This window comes from Scomber japonicus, chromosome 20 (assembly GCF_027409825.1).
Source record: "Scomber japonicus isolate fScoJap1 chromosome 20, fScoJap1.pri, whole genome shotgun sequence".
NCBI lineage: Eukaryota > Metazoa > Chordata > Actinopteri > Scombriformes > Scombridae > Scomber > Scomber japonicus.
Window position 1 is genome coordinate 76,358 of NC_070597.1, and position 18,643 is coordinate 95,000.

Below are 18,643 nucleotides of genomic sequence, written 5' to 3' on the forward strand. Positions count from 1 at the left end.
ACTGTCAGAGATGATGTCACTGATGGACTTACCTGAGCAGGTGAGCTCCACGATGGAGGGAAAGGAATGTGATGATGATGAATATACACAGTCCCTCAGTGCAGATCCAGACTGAAGACAGTCAGATCTGATCTCCCATACAGATCTGTATGAGGCTTCATATCTTCTTCTTTTTGAAACAGCAGAGCCACAGTCCAAATATCTACACATTACATCTGCATCCTTCAGGGTCCAGCCATAGTAACTCACTGGTCTCCACTCTCCCTGTTTCAGCTCCGGTGTACCTGCACAGCGACTGGCTCCTCCCACCAACCTGACAGGCTCTGAACAGAAACAAGAGAGTCATCAGTAAAAGAATAAAGTGAGTTTCATTAGAACAGAAACAAGAGAATCATCAGTAAAAGAATAAAGTGAGTTTCATTAGAACAGAAATGAAGACAAATCAAAGCTGCAGCTCCTCTTCTACCTGAGCAGGTGAGTCCAACAGCTTTACCAGGTGAGCAGGTTCTTCTAGCTGAGTCTGATCTTCTACAGTCCAGGAGAGCAGACTCATTGCCTCCACACTGGAACTCTTTGGTCCACATTGGAGCCTCCACTTCTCCATAGAGCGCCCCCTGGAGGACTGAAGGAGCCCCACAGCCAAGCTCCCTACAGACCACCTCTGCATCCTGCTGGTCAAAGTCAGCTTCACACACTGAGGACCACGACTGCTCAGACTTCACCTCCAGTCTGCCTGAACACAGACTAGTCCCATTCACCAGCCTGACAGAGTCTGGAGAGAGAGAGGACCATCATTAGTTTTGGGAATATTTAACTGCAACATTCATACCAATAAAGCTTTTTCTGAATTTGAAAGTAACGACTGATAAAGAGAGAGAGCACATTCATACCCTGACTCAAGTCTTTATCTACAGAAAGTAGTTCATGTTATTTGTATGATTTTAAAATGTCTTATTCAGGCACCATCTTGTGGTAGAATGTTTGTTTTCTACTGAATCTTTATTTTAGCAGGAAAACCTCATTAAGATTAAACTTGTCTTTTGCAGGAGTGTCCTGGCCAAGACAGGCAGCAACAGAAAGTTTCAGACAAACAACATAAAAACCAGTAATACAGACAGACCTCTGTAACATGAAGAATGACACTGTGGTGGACAGCAATGCATGATATCAGAAAATAAAGAAGATCAGAGCACCATGGTAGCTGAATGGTTACAGCACCACATAACCACAACGTCCCTGATTCAACTCTGACTGGAGACCTTTGGTACATTTCATACCCCTCTCTCTCCCCCTTGTTTCCTGTCTACTTCTCCACCATCAGCTGTCAATTAAGGCAGAAATACCCCAAAACATATAAAAGAAGATGTAGAAGTTTAGAAGGAGGAGTCTCTCTGTTATTAGGTAGTCACGCCCCTCATAACTCTGTTCACAGTAGAATAATGGATGAAGCTACAGCTAATCTGAATTAGACTCCTCCTGTTTTCCTCTGTCAGATTATTGCTTTCAGCAGTAGCAGCTCATGCTATCAGACCTCAGCTCAGGCTACAGAGAACTGTCTGTTCCTCCATAAAGCTCTCCCATATATTGATTTTTACATTTTACTTTTTACATTTTTCAAGCCACTTTTCTCACAAAATACATTTAGACCCACGTCATCTCAGAAAATAAAGTTTATCTAGACAAACCATCTTATTCATCTGGTGTCTGGATCTAAAGAAGCAAGTGGGGCACAGAGACAGCCATGACTTCACTTACTCCGTACCAGGCTGTAAGAGCTGTGTCTGTCTCTGCCACAAGCTCTATAAATTGGAGCAAAGAATCTCTATTCTCTACAAAATGTATGAGGCAGAAACGCAGATGGATGCAATCATCTTCGACCCTACACATACCAACACCACCTGTTCCAGGGAACTTGGGACCTCAGCCTCTGATTCTGCTGCAGTCTCTCCAACCTCTACTTCCATCATCCCCACTGATGCAGCTCCAGTCAGCATTTCAGATAATCTGTGCTCATCCTCTGGCTGAACACTGGAGAACTGGATTAATAAGAGGTATTGATAAGCGTAGTAGTATTGATGAAATCCTAATGAAACTGATCCCTAGTGTGAAGTCAGTACATCTGATCATGGTTCTGACACTGAGCTGACAGAGAGCAGCTAACTGCTCTGTTTACACTGTGTTCATACAAATGATTAAATACCATATACATACAGTATATTGTAACTGTAAACTGCTACTACTGCTGCTTTCTCTTGTAGTGTGAATATCCTTAAAGGTGCAGATTGTCTCAGTTTGAATCAATGAGCCTCCAGGAACAAGCTAACTTCTCTACCCTTTAGGATGCTGTCGTCCTTAATAAGTTTACAGTTCAGTCCAATGGAAACCACCAACTATCACTGTGACAGAGGAAGGAACATATTACTGTCAGAGATGATGTCACTGATGGACTTACCTGAACAGGTGAGCTCCAGGATGGAGGAAGAAGAATCTGATGATACACAGTCCCTCAGTGCAGATCCAGACCGAAGACAGTCAGAGTTGATCTCCCATACAGATCTGTCTGAGTCTTCATTTCTGCTTCTTGTTGAAACAGCAGAGCCACAGTCCAAATATCTACATATTACATCTGCTACCTTCAGGGTCCAGAAAGAGGAACTCACTTGTCTCCATTCTCCGTGTTTCACCTCCAGTGTACCTGCACAGCGACTGGCTCCTCCCACCAACCTGAACTCTGAACAGAAACAAGAGAGTCATCAGTAAAAGAATAAAGTGAGTTTCATTAGAACAGAAACAAGAGAGTCATCAGTAAAAGAATGAAGTGAGTTAGTTTGAAAAGTGAATTTGAAAGTAATTAGTGCATTGTCTATGTTCCTGTTAAATTAACTTTGTGGTTAGCAACAATAGTTTTTTTTGAGGGTTTTCAGTCTGGATTTAGAGCTCATCATAGCACAGAGACTGCATTAGTAAACGTTACTAATGAACTTTTAACTCCATCAGACAATGGACTTCTCTCTGTCCTCATCCTGTTAGATCTTAGTGCTGCCTTCAACACTATAGATCATCAAATCCTTACAAGAACATTTGATCTGCATTAAAATGGTTTAAGTCCTGTCTATCAGATGGATTTCAGTTTGTTAATGATAAATCCTCCATGCAAACAAAAGCATGGTGTTCCTCAGCGTTCAGTGTTTGGACCAATACTATTCTCCTTATATTTGCTTCCTGTAGGTAATATTATTCAGAATCACTCCATAAATGTTCATAAATTATGTTATGCAGATGATACTCTATTATATCTTTCAATAAAACCAGATAAAACCAACCAGTTAACTGAACCCCAAACATGCCTTAAAGACATAAAGACCTGCATGATGCAACTTTCTGCTATTAGACTCTGAAAAGACTTAAATTATTGTGCTTGGTCCCAAACACCTTAGAAACACGTTATATAATGATAGATCTTTCTAGACGGCACCTCAGGAGTGGCAGCCTGTTGTTGCAGCTCTTGCCCACCATTTGGTTTTAAACAGTACACAAATGATAACAACAACAACTCAGCTCACAGACAAAAGAGAAACTGGTGGTACAGAGACAGACATGTACAGATGAAGCCATTTCAAAGTTCCCGTGTTTCCTGCTGGCCTGATAACGGGCGCAGGGGGGTCATGTGATCCCGACTGGTGGTGTGTTTAGACCCACTGCTCATAGAAAAGACTAAGATGTCCATCACATTACAACCCTGTGATTAAACCTGATTAAAATACTAGGCTAAATATTATATACACTAATATTACATGTATTTACTTCTATTCTTCTGTATAAAGTCGCCTAATGAAGGTTCAATATAGTTAATCCATTAGAAAGTACGGATGCAATTGAAGCTGCCGTACATCTGACAGGACACCGTCTGTCACAGGAAACACTCGCGGATCACTGTCACTGTCAAACCAAGAAATAGCCCATGAGACAAACCCAGTCTACTGATTCAAAACAGGACGCGCTATATATTACGTAGTAGGCTATGTCAGCGGACGGTGACAACCACATACTGGGGACTCTGGTCAAATCTGCCGAAGTCCGGTACCTATATTTTTAGACTTCCAGTAAAAATGTCCGTTGAAAATATTCCCTCCAAGAAGTAAGCACAATTTAAATTGTAATAAAATAAAATGTATTTTTAAATGACGAGCTGATTAACTGGTCGGCATTGTAAAGAGTAAATGAGCTTTATTATCATTATACAACAAAATGACAGGTTAGAATGGAGGGATGGAGGGATGGATGGATGATGGATGGATGGATGGATGGATGGATGGAGGGATGGATGGATGGATGGATGGATGGATGGAGGGATGGATGGATGGATGGATGGATGGATGGATGGAGGGATGGATGGATGGATGGATGGATGGATGGATGGATGGATGGAGGGATGGATGGATGGAGGGATGGATGGATGGATGGATGGATGGATGGATGGAGGGATGGATGGATGGATGGATGGATGGATGGATGGATGGAGGGATGGATGGAGGGATGGATGGATGAGTGGAGAATGGATTTTAGGCCCAGGCCCGTTTTGACCCAGGCCCATAGTGAGTAGTTAGTGATTTCGGACACAGCATTAGTTAGTTTTCATTCTAGCTGTTCATCCAATCAGCAGCCTGAGGAAAGCTTTGAGTGAAAGCTTCTCAGCCAATCAGCGGCTTCTACCCCACGTGTGTTCTCTTAAGTCCGCCCACAGGCTGATCGTCACCAGCAAGTGATCCAATGAAATGAAAGACCTTTTTTCATAAGCTGTCGTCTCGTCCCGTGAGCTCGCCCCGTGAGCTTGCTTCATTCATACTGGTCGGTTTCTTTTATACAGTCTATGGTGTCTACATTAAATCAGGGCTCACTCACACTAGGCAATCGTACCGTGCCCGAGCACGTTTGCCCCCTAAAGTCCAGATTATTTGGCTGGTGTGAATCCAAGTGTACCCTGGCCCAGTACGGTTGGAAGAGGTGTGCTTGAGCACTGTACACTTAATTAATTAATATTAATTAATATTTTTTAAATATTTAATTTTTTTCACGGGAAATCAACGATTTTTAAAAGGCAACACTAGCTGAGCCCTGGTCATTTCAAGTAACACTAAATGCAACGAGGAGACATTATGCATATATGAGTTCCCAATCTGACCATTTTTTTATGTATTATTTTATCATATTAAGGCAAAAGGAGGAGGGGTCACTCCAGCTGCTGGAACTCAGCTGGGAGTCGGCTGCCATTCAGCTGGCTTTCAGCTTGGATGGGAACTTTGAAGTGTCTACTACTGTATATGACAGGAAGTTGAGTACACTGCATTTTCCATTCCTTATACAAGTGCCTTGCCGTACCCTCCTCTTCTGCTTATCCTGGTCGGGTCTCGGGGGCAGCAGCCTAAGCAGGAAGCCCAGACTTCCCTCTCCCCAGCCACTTCGCTTGGTCTGCCGGTACCTGTCTGCTGCCTCCGGAGTCCTACAGGCCAATAAGGCCCTATAGGACTCCTTCTTCAGCTTGACGGCATCCCTCACCACCGGTGTCCACCAGCGGGTTCGGGGATTGCCGCCCCGACAGGCAGCGACCACCTTGCGGCCACAGCTCCGGTCAGCCGCCTTAACAATGGAGGCACGGAACATGGCCCACTCGGACTCAATGTCCCCCGCCTCCCCCGGTACGTACCTTATACAAGTGCTCTTCTCAATAAGGTTGCAATATTCAGTCCAATGTATGTCATAAAGGGCTCCCATATACTATGTAATCCTCATCATGTAACATACATGTCGAATAGTCAAGAGATACTTATTGAATTACAACATTAAGCCATTGAGTTGTAGAGAGGGCCTTCTCTGTTGTCCAGTTTAATAGGACACACATTTTATAGTCATGAGGCCATTTGACATCCCAAGCAGCATGCATATTGATTCACACAGTAAATAGAATAGAATCCTATTAATTTGCAGATCCACCATTTGCCAAAACTTTTGTATTTTTCTGCAGGACCACAACCAATGCTTAAGACTACGTATCTCTATTTTGCATTTGGGGCAATGTGGGGACAAGTTGGCATTAAATGTGTTCAGTTGAGAGGGGGATATGTGGGCTCCATGCAAAATTTAAATTGAGTTGCTCTGACTATTACAGACACTCAAGGATCTTGCATTTTCCCAGACTAATCCCATTCATCATGCTCAATCCAGACCTGGGCCACATACGGCCCTTTGGTGACTCTGACCGGTCCGCGTAAGGTTACTTGGAAACGACAAAATAAACATATTTTCTGATTTTACCTCATGCATTGAGCTGTTAGTAGTTAGCATGAGGTCTCACTATCTGCTGAGGGAAGTCACTCATGCTATTTGCTCTAGCTGTGTATGTTCTCCCCTCTGCTAATGCTGATGCAGCCTGTGATGGGCTTCACTCTGTTACTAGCAGGCTGCAGACACAGCACCCACAGGCCCTGCTCTTTATCTCTGGGGACTTTAATCTTGCCTCTCCTTCCTCTACACTGCCCACATTCACCCAGTATGTGACATGCCACACCAGAGACAATAACACACTGGACTTACTTTATACCAACACCAAATGGTAAATGGACTGCACTTATATACACTTTTCTAGTCGTTATGAACACTCAAAGTGCTTTTACATTACATTCACACACTGATGACAGGAGCTAGCATGCAGGGTATCAACCTCCACAGCCGCCGACCAAGGAGGCATACAACTCCTCACCTCTTCCTCCCGTGGGAAGATCTGACCACATCCTGGTTCATCTCCTGCCTGTGTATAAACCTCTAGTACACAGGCACCAGCCGTCACCTGCACTGTTAAGAGATGGTCATACACGGCTGATGAGGCTCTAAAGGACTGTTTCAGTACAACAGTGTGGGAGGAACTCTGTGATCCTCATGGGGAGGACATCAACAGCTTCACAAGCTGCATCACAGACTACATCAACTTCTGGGTGGGAACACTGTACCCACCAGGACTGTAGAGTGGTTTTCTAATAACAGACCGTGACATAAACACTCTCCTTAAGGAGAAGAGAGGCTTTAGGTCAGGAAACAAGGAGGAGCTGAAGGCTGTGCAGAGGGAGCTCAACTCCCAGGCTGGGGGGGGGCCAACAGTGGGTGAATGATCTGAACTCATGCTCATCAGACATCTGCCCCTCCCCAAGTCCATGTTACGCCATCCCCCCACTCACCTACACCACTCTGTCTACAACACGCAGAAAATTGGTTTGACATCATTCACTCAAATGGCTGAAGTACATAATGTGTTTGTATTTTGAATGTTGAATATTAAACTAACTTAATGTCTCTTATAGTTTTAACCTCTCACGATCCAGCACCAATGTCGACAGGATCTTCTAACAATGGGCAGACCATCTTTATTCTTTCTATTGATGCTTTTCTTTTTTTAGTGTCCACTTGCTGCTGCAATAATGTAAATGTCCTCACTGTGGGACTAATAAAGTCTTATCTTAAAACTATTCTGGATGGCATTGCTTTGGCTAACATTAGCATATTCTATGAGTTGTTAGTTTTGAGAGTATTTGGTCATAAACCCAAATAGACTGAGTGTCCACCACTGATGGAGGTGTGAGTAACGTCCTCCAGCTCCTCCTGGAGGATCAGAGGTGTTCCCAGACCACATGAGATACAGTCTCTGTTTTTACCTGGTTGGTGATCATCTTCAGCCTGGAGTCCTGGAGAGAAAATCACACAATTAATATTTATATTGGTGCAGAGCTGTGAACTGAACAAACACTGTGAGGCTTTCCAGCAGCTCAGAGCTCATCTCAGTGAAAACACTCATTATTGAACTCACTCAGGAGTCATTTGACCAGTTTACCACTGACCTGCAAACTGGACCTCAATATGACTTTTACATCTGTTTTACCAAATATGCCACAGACTGTTATAATGTATATGTGAAAGTAACATGTTCAGTTTTCAGTAACTAGAAGACGGAGCTAAAAACCAAGTCAGACTAAAGTGTTTGCTCTCTGGTTTAGAAACCTGGAGACTCTGGAAGACAGAGGCAGTCAGCTAGACATCTAAAGTAATCGTGTTCTCAAACCTATAGTTGGTTTGCTCTGGTCTGAATCAGCTAACCTGCTAACGCTAAATGGAGTTACTTTTTCACATCAGCTGTGAACTTAATTTAAACCAACATAAATAGGTTTGTTATCCCACATTAAAAGACATCAGCTGAATCATTCTTATCTTATTTTGCTTTTGGTAAATTAAATACAAGAATACATTAAAATGTAAGTTGATGACTTTTGAGTGGCGGTTCATTTAGTAAATGTCAGATTGTGAGCAGTGAGCAGCTCCTCCTCTTCCTGTCTGTACAGAAGAACAGAAGCTAACTGATTTTAATGCAGGTTCAGATAAAAACTGGAGAAACAAGCAGTTTGCTGAAGTTTGTCACAAAAAGATGTGATGAGCAGGAGGAAGATCATTCAGCTAGTTTATGTAGCTGTGATGTCATAGCATCCTGTCTGACTGTGATGTCATAGCATCCTCTCTGACTGTGATGTCATAGCATCCTCTCTGACTGTGATGTCATAGCATCCTCTCTGACTGATGATCCAGTGATCTCGGTGAAATAGCACACTGAAAAACTCTTTGAGTCAACTTTAAAAAATCATGTAAAGAATTTCCACATGATTGAACGGCTTTCTTTCAGCATTAAGGATTTCTGCTGGTCCAACTTAGTCAACTTCATTTATTAGGATTGATTGAAGAGTAACAACACCAGTAAATCAAGTTGATCCATTCTTATTCTACAGAGGGTCGTACGAAGGCTGAATCCCAGCCGTCAAAGGGTGAGAGGCGACGTACAGACAAAGCAAACGTTTACTGTGATAAGACAGTAACAGGAAGCAGCTCAACCACGTACACTGCGTGAAATGACTGGTGGAAAACCCCTTTTCCTCTCAAAAGGTGTTTTCCACCCGTCAGTTCTGTACGTGACAAAAAACACGTTTGTCCTCAACAAGAGCGAAGTTTCATGGCCTCGTGGGGTTTAGACTCTTTGGGCCTGATTTACTAAAGGTCTGCAAAAAATATGCAAGCTGTTCTACTAACGCAGCGCACTGAGGTTTATGTCTTTCAACTGCGTAAGATAATACGCGCTGTCCATTTAGTACGTTAATAATAAATATGTAATACGAGGCGTTTCAACTCCAGTGTGTAAAATACAGGGAGGAGGAGGAAATGTAAATATGTTATTTAGCACACACATTGTGATTTACCAAACCTGAAGGTATTATTTCTGATGCTAACTGTGTCTATAAATCATACCTTTGAAGGACAGGTCTGTTACTATGGAGACCAGGAGACGGAGGCACAATGACAGAATACGTACAGGATGGAGTTTTTCCTCAAGTGTTAATATTTGTGGTTTTATTAACAGCATTGACTTTGTCACTAATAATCTCCCATATGTGGGTTTTTCTGGTATTATTAGTTTTTGTTCTAACTCAATATGTTAGTGAACCTCTTCACTAGAACCTGATCACATTTCATTTTGTTCTTGCAGCTTTCTGCTCGTCCAAACTCTCCATTAAGACACTAAACCCTCAACCCCAAACCTTTGGGTTTTATCTGCATGTTCCAGGAATAAAGACGTTTTCCTGCAGTCTGCTTTCACTGAGAGTTTTCTACATGTGGATCCATCTGCTCCTCTCTGACTCCAAGTAATAAAGACAAGTACGCGGCTGTTACAGCAGCAGCAAGCCGAACTGTTGAGAGGGATTTTCTGTCTCATGAAGGATTCATCGTGTCGCTGCTGTATATTCTGTCACAGACTGATGATCTCTGTAGACTAGTTGAGCTATAAAAGACCTTTTGTCTGTACTGCTGTGTTCAGCCTTTATATACTGATGATCTGTTGGTTGAGTGTGTTTGATAGACAAATTCAATCGGTTGCTCATTTTTCAGTTTGTCTGAATTTGTTCAGTTTTCTTCTTCTAAATGTTCATAAGTCAGTTTTTCTGGAACAAGATGGTCCACAGGAAATATAATGTGTCTCCACTCCAGCTTCCATGTGAACACATCAGTTATTAAACTGTGAAACTATCAGGACTGAACTGAACATATTTCACTACTTTTTACTGGTAAAGTTTTCCTTCAGTCAACTTTTGACTTAAATTCAGTATTTTTACAAAGAGGTTTTGAGTCTTTCACACATCCATCATTAAAGCAGAGTCCTACCTGAGCTGCACAGCAACAGCAACACCATCAGCAGGTGATCCATGACCAGGTAGACCGTCTGTCTCTGTGTCCGTCTGACGGACTCGATAGCTCTCCTCTGATGATCACATGATCTGTTTCCTGTTTTTATCTCATTACCCAGAAATTAAGTGATGAGCTGCTTCTAAGAACTGAACTAAAGACAGGTGAGCAAGATTTTACCAAAATAATAATTTGACAGAATAACAGGAAGCAGCTCAAACACTACTGTTAGTCCTGTATGTGACAATAAACCTGTTGCCATGGTAACAGATGTGTTTGTCCTCAGATGCTTCCTGTCACAGAAAAACCTCATTTAGTTCACTTTAACAAAGTTTTTGTTTTAAGTTTTTAATTTTAAAAAGAAGACGAATATCTTGGCTTCCTGTAACATTCAGAATAGAATTCAAAATCCTCCTCCTCACCTTCCAAGCTCTCAATGATCAGGCTCCATCATATCTTAAAGAACTCATAGAACCTTATGAACCTACTAGAACACTGCGCTCCCAGCTCATAGAACCTTATGAACCTACTAGAACACTGTGCTCCCAGCTCATAGAACCTTATGAACCTACTAGAACACTGCGCTTCCAGCTCATAGAACCTTATGAACCTACTAGAACACTGTGCTCCCAGCTCATAGAACCTTATGAACCTACTAGAACACTGCGCTCCCAGCTCATAGAACCTTATGAACCTACTAGAACACTGCGCTCCCAGCTCATAGAACCTTATGAACCTACTAGAACACTGCGCTCCCAGCTCATAGAACCTTATGAACCTACTAGAACACTGCGCTCCCAGCTCATAGAACCTTATGAACCTACTAGAACACTCTAACACATCTATCCTCTCTCCTCCTCCCTCTCTCTCTCTATCCATCCATCTATCCTCTCTCCTCCTCCCTCTCTCTCTCTATCCATCCATCTATCCTCTCTCCTCCTCCCTCTCTCTCTCTCTATCCATCCATCTATCCTCTCTCCTCCTCCCTCTCTCTCTCTATCCATCCATCTATCCTCTCTCCTCCTCCCTCTCTCTCTCTATCCATCCATCTATCCTCTCTCCTCTCCTCCCTCTCTCTCTCTATCCATCCATCTAAACTTCTTCCCCGGAGTTGTCTGTGCTTTCTGGTCTCACAGGTAATCTGGGCCTGGAGACGTCCAGATGACAGATTCCAGTCCTGGACCTTCAATGTGCTTCTCTCTCCTCTCCTTCCTCTCTCTCCTCTCCTTCCTCTCTCCTCTCCTTCCTCTCTCCTCTCCTTCCTCTCTCTCCTCTCCTTCCTCTCTCTCCTCTCCTTCCTCTCTCTCCTCCTCTCCTTCCTCTCCTTCCTCTCTCTCCTCTCCTTCCTCTCTCTCTCATATCCTTCCTCTCTCTCCTTCCTCTCTCCTCCTCTCCTTCCTCTCTCTCCTCTCCTTCCTCTCTCTCCTCTCTCCTCTCCTTCCTTTCTCTCCTCTCCTTCCTCTCTCTCCTCCTCTCCTTCCTCTCTCTCCTCTCCTTCCTCTCTCTCTCTCCTTCCTCTCTCTCCTCTCCTTTCTCTCTCTCCTCTCTCCTCTCCTTCCTTTCTCTCCTCTCCTTCCTCTCTCTCCTCTCTCTCCTCTCCTTCCTCTCTCCTCTCCTTCCTCTCCTCTCCTCTCCTTCCTCTCTCTCCTCTCCTTCCTCTCTCCTTCCTCTCTCTCCTCTCTACTCCAGCCGGTCCAGGCAGATGTTCTCCCACTCTGAGTCTGGTTCTGAGGGTTCTTCCTGTTAAAAGATGTTCTCCCACTCTGAGTCTGGTTCTGAGGGTTCTTCCTGTTAAAAGATGTTCTCCCACTCTGAGTCTGGTTCTGAGGGTTCTTCCTGTTAAAAGATGTTCTCCCACTCTGAGTCTGGTTCTGAGGGTTCTTCCTGTTAAAAGATGTTCTCCCACTCTGAGTCTGGTTCTGAGGGTTCTTCCTGTTAAAAGATGTTCTCCCACTCTGAGTCTGGTTCTGAGGGTTCTTCCTGTTAAAAGATGTTCTCCCACTCTGAGTCTGGTTCTGAGGGTTCTTCCTGTTAAAAGATGTTCTCCCACTCTGAGTCTGGTTCTGAGGGTTCTTCCTGTTAAAAGATGTTCTCCCACTCTGAGTCTGGTTCTGAGGGTTCTTCCTGTTAAAAGATGTTCTCCCACTCTGAGTCTGGTTCTGAGGGTTCTTCCTGTTAAAAGATGTTCTCCCACTCTGAGTCTGGTTCTGAGGGTTCTTCCTGTTAAAAGATGTTCTCCCACTCTGAGTCTGGTTCTGAGGGTTAGGGCTCTATGTGGAAAGAACCTTCACATGACTCTGTTGTGATTTGGAGCTTTATAAATAAAGATGGATTGATAATGTAGTGTATTTTCTGCTACAGATCTATGTATTATGTATTTCTAGCTAAAGTTCTGTGTCTGTGTTGGCCTTAGGTCTGAACCTTTTTTATATAACAGCCAGAGTCTTCATATGAAAACTGGTCTCATCCTGTATCATGGTCATTATCTCATTAGCCAGAAATGAACTGATGAGCTGTTTCTCAGAACTGAAACCACTAACCACAGGTTTCACACCTTTCAGTCCTGTACGTGACAATAAACATGTTGCCATGGTAACTCAGATGCTTCCTGTCACAGAAAAACCTCATTTAGTTCACTTTAAAAAAGTTTTTAATATTAAAAAGAAGACAAATAAGTGTGTGAGACTGAAAACAGGAATATGAACTGTTCCTGTTCACTCAGCACTCAGGATGTAACTCAGGCTGCGATGAGCAGTTTGATTGGCTGTGAGAGGAAGAGGGGGCGGGGCTTCCACAGCACAGGACATTTCCACTTACCTCTTTTGAACCTTTTCCTGTTCTGAGTCCGACCTCACTGATAATTATCTTATTTTGTCTCCGTTCCTTCAGATTAAACTGAAATATGAGAAAGTTCACATAGAAAATGACACAACTATAAAAAACTACTGTAGAAAATAAATCCTAGACATGTATTTAGTTATTTAGTCTTCTTTCATTACCAAAATGAAAAGAAAGAAAAAACCTCTGAGAGCATTCACTGTGGATGTCAGCAGGAGAGACGAGGAACCCTAACCCTAACCACTAACCACTAACGACTAACCCTAACCCTAACCCTAACCACTAACCCTAACCCTAACCACTAACCACTAACCCTAACCACTAACCCTAACCACTAACCACTAACCCTAACCACTAACCCTAACCACTAACCACTAACCCTAACCACTAACGACTAACCACTAACCACTAACCACTAACCCTAACCACTAACCCTAACCACTAACCACTACCCCTAACCACTAACCCTAACCACTAACCACTAACCACTAACCCTAACCACTAACCCTAACCACTAACCACTAACCACTAACCACTAACCCTAACCACTAACCCTAACCACTAACCACTACCCCTAACCACTAACCCTAACCACTACCCCTAACCCTAACCACTAACCCTAACCACTAACCACTAACCCTAACCCTAACCACTAACCACTAACCACTAACCCTAACCCTAACCACTAACCACTAACCCTAACCACTAACCACTAACCCTAACCACTAACCACTAACCACTAACCCTAACCACTAACCCTAACCCTAACCCTAACCACTAACCACTAACCATTAACCACTAACCACTAACCACTAACCCCTAACCACTAACCACTAACCCTAACCACTAACCCTAACCACTAACCACTAACCCTAACCACTAACCACTAACCATTAACCACTAACCACTAACCACTAACCCCTAACCACTAACCACTAACCCTAACCACTAACCCTAACCACTAACCACTAACCCTAACCACTAACCACTAACCCTAACCACTAACCCTAACCACTAACCACTAACGACTAACCCTAACCACTAACCCTAACCACTAACCCTAACCACTAACCCTAACCACTAACCACTAACCCTAACCACTAACCACTAACGACTAACCCTAACCACTAACCCTAACCACTAACCCTAACCACTAACCACTAACCACTAACCCTAACCACTAACCCTAACCACTAACCACTAACCCTAACCACTAACCCTAACCACTAACCACTAACGACTAACCCTAACCACTAACCCTAACCACTAACCCTAACCACTAACCCTAACCACTAACCACTAACCCTAACCACTAACCACTAACGACTAACCCTAACCACTAACCCTAACCACTAACCCTAACCACTAACCCTAACCACTAACCACTAACCACTAACCCTAACCACTAACCCTAACCACTAACCACTAACCACTAACCACTAACCCTAACCACTAACCACTAACCACTAACCACTAACCCTAACCCCTAACCCTAACCACTAACCCTAACCACTAACCCTAACCACTAACCCTAACCACTAACCACTAACCACTAACCACTAACCCTAACCACTAACCACTAACCACTAACCACTAACCACTAACCCTAACCACTAACCCTAACCACTAACCACTAACCACTAACCACTAACCCTAACCACTAACCCTAACCACTAACCAATAACCACTAACCCTAACCAATAACCACTAACCCTAACCACTAACCACTAACCACTAACCACTAACCCTAACCACTAACCCTAACCACTAACCACTAACCACTAACCACTAACCCTAACCACTAACCACTAACCACTAACCCTAACCACTAACCACTAACCCTAACCACTAACCACTAACCACTAACCCTAACCACTAACCACTAACCACTAACCCCTAACCACTAACCACTAACCCCTAACCACTAACCACTAACCACTAACCCTAACCACTAACCACTAACCACTAACCACTAACCCCTAACCACTAACCACTAACCACTAACCCTAACCCCTAACCCCTAACCCCTAACCCCTAACCACTAACCCCTAACCACTAACCACTAACCCTAGACGCTAGAACACCAAACTACAGAAGAAGAAGAGCGAGAAAGGGCTAGCGCATTTTGCGGCAGGTAGTCTCGGCACTTCCGGTGGCAACTCCAGCTGCCGGATGAGCTGCCGGGTCAACTGTCGGTATATGGTCAGCTGCCGGGGAAACTGTCGGTATATGGTCAGCTGCCGGGTCAACTGTCGGTATATGGTCAGCTGCCAGGGAAACTGTCGGTATATGGTCAGCTGCCAGGGAAACTGTCGGTATATGGTCAGCTGCCAGGGAAACTGTCGGTATATGGTCAGCTGCCGGGTCTACTGTCGGTATATGGTCAGCTGCCAGGTCAACTGTCGGTATATGGTCAGCTGCCAGGTCAACTGTCGGTATATGGTCAGCTGCCGGGGAAACTGTCGGTATATGGTCAGCTGCCGGGTCAACTGTCGGTATATGGTCAGCTGCCAGGGAAACTGTCGGTATATGGTCAGCTGCCGGGGCAACTGTCGGTATATGGTCAGCTGCCAGGGAAACTGTCGGTATATGGTCAGCTGCCGGGTCAACTGTCGGTATATGGTCAGCTGCCGGGTCAACTGTCGGTATATGGTCAGCTGCCGGGTCAACTGTCGGTATATGGTCAGCTGCCAGGGAAACTGTCGGTATATGGTCAGCTGCCGGGGAAACTGTCGGTATATGGTCAGCTGCCAGGGAGACTGTCGGTATATGGTCAGCTGCCGGGTCAACTGTCGGTATATGGTCAGCTGCCAGGTCAACTGTCGGTATATGGTCAGCTGCCAGGGAGACTGTCGGTATATGGTCAGCTGCCGGGGAAACTGTCGGTATATGGTCAGCTGCCAGGTCAACTGTCGGTATATGGTCAGCTGCCAGGGAGACTGTCGGTATATGGTCAGCTGCCGGGGAAACTGTCGGTATATGGTCAGCTGCCGGGGAAACTGTCGGTATATGGTCAGCTGCCGGGTCAACTGTCGGTATATGGTCAGCTGCCAGGGAAACTGTCGGTATATGGTCAGCTGCCAGGTCAACTGTCGGTATATGGTCAGCTGCCGGGTCAACTGTCGGTATATGGTCAGCTGTCAGGGAAACTGTCGGTATATGGTCAGCTGCCAGGGAAACTGTCGGTATATGGTCAGCTGCCGGGGAAACTGTCGGTATATGGTCAGCTGCCAGGGAGACTGTCGGTATATGGTCAGCTGCCGGGTCAACTGTCGGTATATGGTCAGCTGCCGGGTCAACTGTCGGTATATGGTCAGCTGCCAGGTCAACTGTCGGTATATGGTCAGCTGCCAGGGAGACTGTCGGTATATGGTCAGCTGCCGGGGAAACTGTCGGTATATGGTCAGCTGCCAGGTCAACTGTCGGTATATGGTCAGCTGCCAGGGAGACTGTCGGTATATGGTCAGCTGCCGGGGAAACTGTCGGTATATGGTCAGCTGCCGGGTCAACTGTCGGTATATGGTCAGCTGCCGGGTCAACTGTCGGTATATGGTCAGCTGTCAGGGAAACTGTCGGTATATGGTCAGCTGCCGGGGAAACTGTCGGTATATGGTCAGCTGCCGGGGAAACTGTCGGTATATGGTCAGCTGCCAGGGAAACTGTCGGTATATGGTCAGCTGCCGGGTCAACTGTCGGTATATGGTCAGCTGCCGGGTCAACTGTCGGTATATGGTCAGCTGCCAGGGAAACTGTCGGTATATGGTCAGCTGCCAGGGAAACTGTCGGTATATGGTCAGCTGCCAGGGAAACTGTCGGTATATGGTCAGCTGCCGGGTCAACTGTCGGTATATGGTCAGCTGCCAGGGAAACTGTCGGTATATGGTCAGCTTCCAGGGAAACTGTCGGTATATGGTCAGCTGCCGGGTCAACTGTCGGTATATGGTCAGCTGCCAGGGAAACTGTCGGTATATGGTCAGCTGCCAGGGAGACTGTCGGTATATGGGCAGCTGCCGGGTCAACTGTCGGTATATGGTCAGCTGCCGGGTCAACTGTCGGTATATGGTCAGCTGCCAGGGAAACTGTCGGTATATGGTCAGCTGCCGGGTCAACTGTCGGTATATGGTCAGCTGCCGGGGAAACTGTCGGTATATGGTCAGCTGCCAGGGAAACTGTCGGTATATGGTCAGCTGCCGGGGCAACTGTCGGTATATGGTCAGCTGCCAGGGAAACTGTCGGTATATGGTCAGCTGCCAGGGAAACTGTCGGTATATGGTCAGCTGCCGGGTCAACTGTCGGTATATGGTCAGCTGCCAGGGAAACTGTCGGTATATGGTCAGCTGCCGGGTCAACTGTCGGTATATGGTCAGCTGCCGGGGAAACTGTCGGTATATGGTCAGCTGCCAGGGAGACTGTCGGTATATGGTCAGCTGCCAGGGAGACTGTCGGTATATGGTCAGCTGCCAGGGAAACTGCCGGTATATGGTCAGCTGCCGGGTCAACTGTCGGTATATGGTCAGCTGCCAGGGAGACTGTCGGTATATGATCAGCTGCCGGGGAAACTGTCGGTATATGGTCAGCTGCCGGGGAAACTGTCGGTATATGGTCAGCTGCCAGGGAAACTGTCGGTATATGGTCAGCTGCCGGGGAGACTGTCGGTATATGGTCAGCTGCCAGGGAAACTGCCACCTATATTAAAGCTATGCCCTTTAGGATTTTTAATTTCCAATTCTTTTTCAGACCCTGATTAGTAGAACACCATGAGGTCTAGGGCAACAACCCTACACCATCTACATTATGTGCACAGTGACAGGGTGTGATAGGCTTTAGACCCTAAAGTTGTTTATCCTATTTTCATTTTGGTCATCAACAGTGCAGTCTTACTCTCCAATTCCATAGACCATTTCCAGTTAATGCTACTGTTTACAAATGTAAAACTAAAACTAGGTAATACTTTCATGAGCTGTTAGGCTACTCATTTTAATCTAGCACGCATCATATGTTTTCAAAATCTTTGATTTATCCCATGACAATAAATTAAATTAAAGCAATTTAAGAACTTGTATTTTCTTTAACTAACTTCTAACAAGAAGCCACTAGCCACCAGCTTTTTCTCCAGTTATTCAGAATTTAAAACTGTATGTAAATCATGCATTTCTCCTCAGGATGTTGATAGGATGGCTGATATGCTGCCATATGTTTCTCCTAGACCTCAGATCCTGAGACTTACTGCTCACGATGACAACACATGAGACAGTCCCTCCAGGAATTCACGATGTCGCGATCACAACAATTAAACACAACCAAATTCAACCAAACCGCACGATTATGTGCGGGCCTTGCAATTTTGTCCAATCACCGCAACTTTTCCGTAAATTGGAGGAGTGAGGTCGGCAAGAAATACCGTCTGCCGCGACGGTAAACTCAACTACTTCTGTGTGTTTGGACTCAAACTATTTAATATAATCACTCTACATCTGTAGACTGAAACATTAAGTGTTTTTAATTACAAATTTAAGCTGCACAGACAAATACTTCC

At 44.8% G+C, this 18,643-nt stretch overlaps 1 protein-coding gene across 1 annotated transcript in view; it reads right to left on the minus strand.

Annotated features, from left to right (window-relative positions):
* Positions 1-10,291, minus strand: part of LOC128381783 (scavenger receptor cysteine-rich type 1 protein M130-like) — a 28,076-nt gene extending 17,785 nt beyond the window's left edge. Inside the window, exons 1-6 of the mRNA XM_053341821.1 lie at positions 10,249-10,291; positions 7,704-7,733; positions 5,380-5,391; positions 2,453-2,731; positions 467-772; positions 33-323 (exon numbers count right to left, since the gene is read on the minus strand). Of these exons, the coding sequence (XP_053197796.1) occupies positions 33-323; positions 467-772; positions 2,453-2,731; positions 5,380-5,391; positions 7,704-7,733; positions 10,249-10,291 (961 nt within the window). The remainder of the gene's footprint in view (positions 1-32; positions 324-466; positions 773-2,452; positions 2,732-5,379; positions 5,392-7,703; positions 7,734-10,248) is intronic.
* Between the last annotated feature and the right edge of the window lie 8,352 nt (positions 10,292-18,643).